The sequence below is a fragment of the Eleutherodactylus coqui genome, chromosome 1 (genome assembly GCF_035609145.1).
Source record: "Eleutherodactylus coqui strain aEleCoq1 chromosome 1, aEleCoq1.hap1, whole genome shotgun sequence".
Lineage (NCBI taxonomy): Eukaryota > Metazoa > Chordata > Amphibia > Anura > Eleutherodactylidae > Eleutherodactylus > Eleutherodactylus coqui.
Genome location: NC_089837.1, coordinates 451533077 through 451540984, shown reverse-complemented (window position 1 = coordinate 451540984; position 7908 = coordinate 451533077). Strand labels below are relative to the sequence as shown.

The following is a 7908-nucleotide window of genomic DNA, read 5'->3' as shown; positions in this document are numbered from 1 at the left end:
ATTAAATGCTGATAAGTCTGTTAATGTGCGGATAACCGTGTTAATCCATTGACCGACAGAGGATTAAAACAACAGAGACGATGTTTTCAATCACTAAATGCTTGATCCACAGGAACAATGAAAGGGACTGTCTACCGTAACGCGTGCAGAATATCTCCCACACATAGTAAGGCTGGACATACCCATAGCATGGGCCTCTGGATTCAGATATTGGCAAAATGTCCAAAAAGTATACCTTATCTGGATTTTAACAGTAGTTTATATATACAGATATAGCAGAGCTGAGTTTGTCAATGTAGCAAAGTGGAGTTTGTCTTTTGACAAACACGTGATGTGATGTGTGAGAAATGAAAAAGTGATTTTATGTTTAGGGTTACTAGTGTTGTAATTGAAAAAAAAAACATATAGTTGTAGCAGAGCTGAGTTTGTTAAATGTTGCAGTTTGTGATATGTGTCATTCAGGGGTGTAACTATAGTGGGTGCAGAGGGTGGAGCCATAGGGGGCCCATAAGGAACCTTAGGGAGCCCATAGTGAGTGCAGACCCTGGAGTCTTAGGGGAACCTGTAAGATTTCTCCTCCCCATATAAGGAGACCAGGTCTATGAATATAGCATTATAGTTGGGGGCCCTGTTACAGATTTTGCATTGGGGCCCAGCAGCTTCAAGTTTTGCCACTGGTGCCCATCTATAGGTTTCCAACAGATTGCATAGAAGTGACTTATTGCAGTACAGACAAAAAAAATGAAGTGACAAGTTGAGCTCTGCTACATCAATACATAGGTCAACATATAGTTCTCTACAAGAGTGCTTGCTTGAAATACATTATAACCTAAAGGCTCTGTGCTATGAAATTTCCTTGCGTTTACCTGGGCGCTGTTATCAGTTTGCAGCTATAAGTGCCCATATATTGCAGCAAATCTGATGACTTCATTGCACACCGATGCTTTATATACAAATTACTGCACATATAGCATTATCAGCTGATAAAAGAGAACAGTAGAGAGTTCTAATGTCTGGACCACAGGAGAAGATTTATAGAAATCCAACATTTTCCAATAGTGCAGCCTGTATAATCATTATCACCTGTTATCCCTGCACTTCCCTTAATAGCCTCTAGAGGGCAGTAAGTGAGATTTGTAAATTACGCTTCTTTTGTTAGTCAGGGGTGATAACGATGAAACATGATGCAATGCATTCTGGGCCGGATTCTCTCCAGCGAGTTAACCCCCCAGTCTCCTTATGGTTTGCTATTGTTAATGCAGTCACAGAAGGAATTTAATCAGTGATTACAGAGATCATGCTGTTTTTAACAAAAAGTAATCTTTAATGAAACACCTGTCTACTATATATGGTGCCTGTACAGAAGATTTGATTCTATTTTACAACAGCCTCGGTCCATGACAGCCATCTGTTATTGATATGTAATGACATTAGTCCACGACTTGCCGATTAGACACAAATAGAAAATAGAAAAATAGTCACATATATTAAATTGTGTTTATTTCTCGGGCACTTTTCTGTTTTATTTTGGAAGCCTGTTCTCTTAATGCTTTGCAATGCCTCCAAAGAAAGTCACCTTTGTGCATATGTACACAGTAACGTGCTCACACCCGTAGATATACACCTATATACAGCATACACAGGAAAAGAAAGAATTTGGTCCATACAAGTGCTGTACAGGTAGAAAGGATTTGCTGCTCTATATTTCAGACAATGTATAAAAAACAATAGATCTGATTTATACTTTGTACAGTGCTGGCCTGCGTCTCCCCTACATAAGGAATAAGCATCCAATCTAACTCGTTTTACTCCGTGCTGTGTATCTACATTGAATGGCTATGTATGACTATGGATATTGGACCTGGCATTGACCAGAATGAAGCAAAGCAAGACACATGGCTCATTTCAACCAACATATTGGACCCTTTCCATATGTAACAAATGGATACTTTTTGGTTCTGTTGAACCGAGCTTACAAAATATACATCCCAATGGTGCTGTAGGTACAGACCTGCGGGGAGTCTGGATAAGGTCCAATATGCCCATCTGAATGAGATCTGAGTCTTGAATTACCCATTCCAAATTATTGAAAAAGTCACATAAGCTCCTTAATCTATGGGGCCCCAAGTCTTTAGGTCTATATTACTGACTATAATGATGGTCGTGCTCTGATTTCCTCCTCTGGACACCAGATAGACCTTTCCTTGGAAAGCAATGTTGACAACATTCTCAAGAAAATATATATGGAGGACATTTGAAAAGATTGCTTACTTTGAGTACTAATGTAATAATCCCCCTACATACAAGAACAGCAGTTCCAGTACCAGAAGATGGACCCAAAAATTTAGTGGTTACCGAATATTACTCTAGATTAGACAAGTCTTGCACCCCTACTACCAGGCACCTTCAATATACTGGGGGTAAAAGACTTCTGGAAAGCTAACCCTTCCACCAACGGTTCACCTAGTGTGAACTTACTAAGCACCATTCTGGTACAAAGGGTGGAGATGTCCTAACAAAGAGCTGACTGTCTCTTAAGGTGGACATAGAGTCTAAAAGTTAAGGATCATTGAAATGTTATCAGATAGAACAAACTCTATCTCAATTAATGTTTCAGGAATTTTACCACCCGAGGGCACAAATATAGTTAGAACTTACCTATGGCATAGGTGGCACCAGGCCCTAAAAACCTCCTTGTATACATTCTATGAAACTCACAAAAACCAATTCCAAGTATTATTTTTTTTGGCAAAATGATTCAGCTCTTGCCACTGAGCCGAACTTTGCATCCCTGACTGTTTAAAAGAAACCAGCTATGAAATGAAATCCATGAGGGTTAAGCATTATGACTCAAGACATATTAGCGCTTCATCATCTTCCGAGGTCTATCATGTTTTTTGAAAAGCCTCCGACATTCAGCATTAACATTACAAACCTTTCGGGGTTAACATATCCAAATTGGATGCCGAGTAGACTACCACAAACGTACAAACGTAAAAAGGGAATAAAATGTGAGAAAATGTTAGTTCTTGTAGAGTGGGTAAAAGTTGACCTGGATTGTATGGCAAGTTTTTTTTTTAATATGGTTTTTCACTGCCCGCTTGCGGCTCACAGCAAACTGGGCTATCCTTGATAGGTCCATTATTTCCTGGCGGGTTCATGCAATGCTGTTTTACCTGAAGGTCCCGTTATGACCTTATTACTGACCCGTCTTACAAGTACTTTTGAGACGGGGATTTTTGTTCTGGGTATTTCACTTTTGACTGGTTGATGCTGTGCAGCTGATGGTGTTGTGCTACTACCAGTATCCGCTGGCTGGCTGGGGGAATGAACTGGTAGGTGTTTAATGCTGATAGGTATTTTTGAGTCCTTTGTAAAACTTGCCTTGACTGGGCATGTGATGGTTACGGGAGAGAGTGGCTTGGTGGGTGCTTGGCAGGGTCTTTTCTCTTCCGCATGCGCTCTGGCTGTGTTTTCCTCGGGTTCTGTATATAGGTCATAGAGTGCATCTCCACTGCAGCTGTCTCTGGATAGAGCTTTCTTCCCCGTGCTCTTAGTAGGCTCTTCCTCAGGCCCTGGCATGGGTGAATCCCAATAACCTTCATCGCTACTACGAACAGAGTCTCTCTGCTCCTTCCCCCAACTTTTCACATCACCTTTGTCATTACAATTAGTAGCAACTTGTTTCAGCTTAGATGGCTTTGCCACAGTTGTATCACATGCGTTCTCGATACGTTTTTCCTCCCTGGAGGACTGTCTGCTAGTACTCACTTTTACCACCTCTTTGCTCACGTCCTCCGGCTGCGGTATCATTCCCAAAAATTCTTGGATATCATTGTCATCTACCTGATCTGGACTTGCCATTTCCTCTCCACCTCCCTGATACGCAATAATATTTGGGGTCTTTTTGAAAATGGCTTTCTTGCCATTCCCATGGGTAAGCCTTGCACTGGTACCGCTGCCTCCGTCATCGTCCTGGTCGGCAATAATATCACCACATCCTGTAAGAGAGTCAAAGCTTTTCAGTGATGTAACATCAGCCAACATCAAACATATACGATCAAAAGATTGTTCAGAGGGTGGATCGACAGTAGAAGGTTCGGGGACAGCAATTTCTTGCCCACTATCACACTCAGGTTCAACAAAGGTAATATTGGTTATTGTAAGTTCACCTGTTATGTTTTCATCCTCCTTTTCTTGTAGGGTCTCCACCACTGGTTCTGGTAGCTGCTCAATGTCCTCCGCATGTGGGCTACCTGCAACATCCCCATCTTGGGGTTTGATAGGTTGTTGTGATGAGCAAGGAGATTCTTCTGTTGCTTTCGACTGATTGTCCTCAAGTGAGGTGGTGACTTCCCCACTTGGCTCCTCGCAGGGCACATCAACTGGAAGAGTCTCTGCAGGTACTTCTGGTTCACACAAAGGTTTTTGTATTTCCTCCTTGATGCATTCTAAGCTTGCCGTCAACGAACCAGACAGAATAAGGCCTGGTTGATTCTCTATAGCCCCTTCTTTATCGTCCTTGTTATTCCTGTCCTTTCTATTCCACCGTATGCTGTTAAACAAGCCCTTCAGTCCTTTCTTTTGTCTGCTGCCAGCTCTCTGTTCTGCAATCTCCCCTTTCACGTTCTCTAATTTCCCGTTCTTTTTGAGCAAAGAGAAGAAACTATGCGATTTCGATACAGGGCTGCCGGGCGAAACATCTGTCTTTATTGTGACAGCCTGGCTGTTGGCGTCAGCGCTGGTGGTATCAGTGGCAGCGGCTTCCGATGGGCACTGCTCGTCCTTCTTGCTGTTCTCCAGCACGGCATCAGCTAATCCATCCAGGGTCTTGCTCCGTACCATTCCCATTTTGCCCGTGGTCTTCCCATCGCCCTTGTTTTTCACACCAAATATTGATGGCATAGCACTGCCTGATTTCCTCTTCCCGAATAATTTAAATGCCGTCTTATTAATCTTTCCCGATGGCTGCTCAGCTGCCGGGGACTCAGCACAATCACAATGCAAGTCCATGTTTGCCGTCTCCCTGATCCTGCCTCCTTCCTCCTGCAGACCCCCACAGATGCCTGATGCTGATTTTCTCACTGGCAGCTTCTCCGCTGCTCCCGTTCATCTCTATGGCAACGGAGGGCGGTGGGGTGGGGGGGATAAGCAGCTTTCGTCAGTAATGGGCTAGTGCCAGTTCGCTGTCATCCATTCTAAATCAATCTGCAAACTGCAACCAAATACAAGGCTCCCCCTTTATCTAAAAAGGTTTATGTAACTTGTCCACGGCGTACGTTTCGTGCCAGGTATACCCTCGTCAGGTGATGCCACGGATTGCAGAGCCTGCTTAGCCTGGCGCCGCCATTTTATTGAAAACAATAAATGGAAAACGTTTTCCTACGAAAGGAGCGATGATGATGTTCTGCGCATACAGCTTTAACCCTCCCCGTGCTGGAAGGACAGAAGTGTCATCCTACTGTGGAGGATTCCTGCGGTAGAATCCCATATCTTTTACTGAATTATTACGTTCACAAGGGAATGAATCGTTGCGATCCGCGAACATTCTGCTACTCGGAATGTTTTGACAGGGAAATAATAGGGACATGCGCAGTGCGGAGGTAAACAGAGCACTTCTATTCATCGGAGGGCGATGCTCTAGAGTGCGCTCTGCGCGGCACGCATTTATATTGGATTTAATAGGGATAAGGCTTTAGCTAACGGGGATTTCTAGATTTGCAGATACATTATTACAAAATGTTGCAATGAAAATTTAGAATGAAACGGCCTGACGATCAGATATTGTTAGCTTACTCTAATGGAGGCGAAGGGAATCCCCTGCACGTCCGAGAAGCGGGAAAAAAAAACTAAAGCATGCATTTATCAAAACTGTCTAAAAACCTGTCCTTATATAAGCAATAGCAGCCAATCACAGCACCGCTTCTGTTTTACCGATGTGGTTTGGAAGGTTGCTCCAGGCAGCCAGGGCAATCTTACTGTCAGTGCAAAGGCGCCTTCACAATGGCGATAAAATTGCACGATTTTCGTGCGATGCGAGAGTGAATGAAAATGCTGAATTATGAAACCAATGATTTTCAGTGGTTTCCTTCACATTTGTGATGTTTTCACTCATGCGAGGCTGCAAGAAAAAAAAAATTGCGGCAAGTCCTATCTTTCGGTGTTTTGCGTTTTTTTTTTTAATCTCCCATGTTTTCCTATGGAGTCTCCTTGTTATTGCATTGCAAAGCACCGACTTGTGATTTTGGTGCGATGCAATGCATTTTTAACATTAGAAAGTCCTTTTGATTATTGTGCTAAAAAATCGCGGCAAAATCACGCCAAAAAATAAAATGCAAGAATATCGAAGGGGCAGCAATGTTTTTGCGAGAAAAAGCAGCATTGACGCTCAAAAATCGTGGAAAAAAAGTCATGATTTTGTTGTGATTTGTGCGCGGCGATATCGCGATCGCCAGTGTGGAGGAGCGCTCAGGACGGTTTCACATGACTGAGAATCTCGTGCAAGATTTATGCGTTGTGAGACACACAAATCTCGCACGAATAAGAACCCCATTCTTTTGAATGGGATCATACACATGAGCCTTTTTTTCCCCCCGTATTGCATCACGGTGTGATGCGATGTGGGGGGAAAAAAACACAACATGTCCTATTTTTGGGTGTGCTCTTGCAACGCATCGCCCATTGTTTTAATTGGGCTGGCTAAGCATCACACCACTTGCTTCCGTTTCCCCCCCAAATAAGCCCTACTTAGTTTTAGGGGGAAACTTGAAATATAAGTCCCTCACCTGAAAATAAGCCCTAGCTAAAGTACATGAAAAAAAACCCATCAATACTCACCTGACCCATGGCGCCTGAGTCCCTCGCGATGGTCCCCACTACTGCGGCAAGCTGCCGTGTCCTCTGCGCTGCGAAATCCTCTTCTTTCTGGTGATGGGACTTTGAATACCCCGCCTCCAGCAAAGCGAGGGCTTTGATTGGATTGAGCGCCAGTCAATCAGAGCCAGCGCTCGATCATTTACAGGCATTCAGTGAATGCCATCACTGAATGGCTATGATTGGCTCATCGAGCAACGGCTGGGATTGGCTTACGCTCGATCCAATCACAGCATTCGCTTTGCTGGAGGCAGAGTATTTAAAGTCCTGTCACCAGAAAGAAGAGGATGTCTCAGCACAGAGGACACTGCAGACTTCCACATCGCCACCGGAGACCAGCAGCACGAGGCACCTAGGTGCAGCAGACCAGGTGAGTATAAGCCCCCCCCCCCCCCCCCGACCCAAAAATAAGACACTGTGCCTCTTTTGGGGCAAAAATTAATATAAGACAGTGCCTTATTTTCTGGGAAACACGGTAGGTGCACACAAGTGCGATGCAAGGTTTCCCATTGAAAACAATGAAAAACACTCCACAATCCTCTGCCATGGCTGTCAGCTATGTTTCCCCAAAGTGATGAGAGACATTTTTGATACACAGCCTGATATCGCAAGGGGTATAGTAGTCTTATCAATCAGGTCTGCCTAATTATTATTATGAGCTTCGTGTGGCGCAGAGTGTTAGGACAGCAGAATGCAGTCCTAAGCTCTCACTCACGACTTGAAGGTTGCGGGTTTAATCTCCGCGTGGTTCAGGTAGCCGGCTCAAGGTTGACTCAGTCTTTCATCGTTTCGCGGTCGGTAAAATGAGTACCCAGCTTGCTAGGGGGTAAAGATGACTGGGGAAGGCCATGGCAAACAACCTGCAAAAACAGTCTGCCAAGAAAACGTCATGATGTGATGTCACCCTAGGAGTCAGTCACGACTCGGTGCTTGCACCAGGGGACTCTACCTTAATTATTATTACGATGCACCGAAGAATAATGAGAAACCACACTGGTGTCTCTAGCAATTCTTCTGTTTTACTGTTGCAATACA

The 7908-nt window shown here is 44.0% G+C and overlaps 1 protein-coding gene across 1 annotated transcript; it reads right to left on the bottom strand.

The window, feature by feature from the left end:
• Window positions 1–1301: 1301 nt before the first annotated feature.
• On the bottom strand, window positions 1302–5045 carry AMER2 (APC membrane recruitment protein 2). The gene is made up of 2 exons (XM_066583475.1): window positions 4173–5045; window positions 1302–4001 (listed from the first exon to the last, which is right to left on the bottom strand). Exons 1-2 carry the CDS (start codon window positions 5011–5013, stop codon window positions 3142–3144), a joined length of 1701 nt encoding a protein of 566 aa, XP_066439572.1. The 5' UTR covers window positions 5014–5045; the 3' UTR covers window positions 1302–3141.
• Between the last annotated feature and the right edge of the window lie 2863 nt (window positions 5046–7908).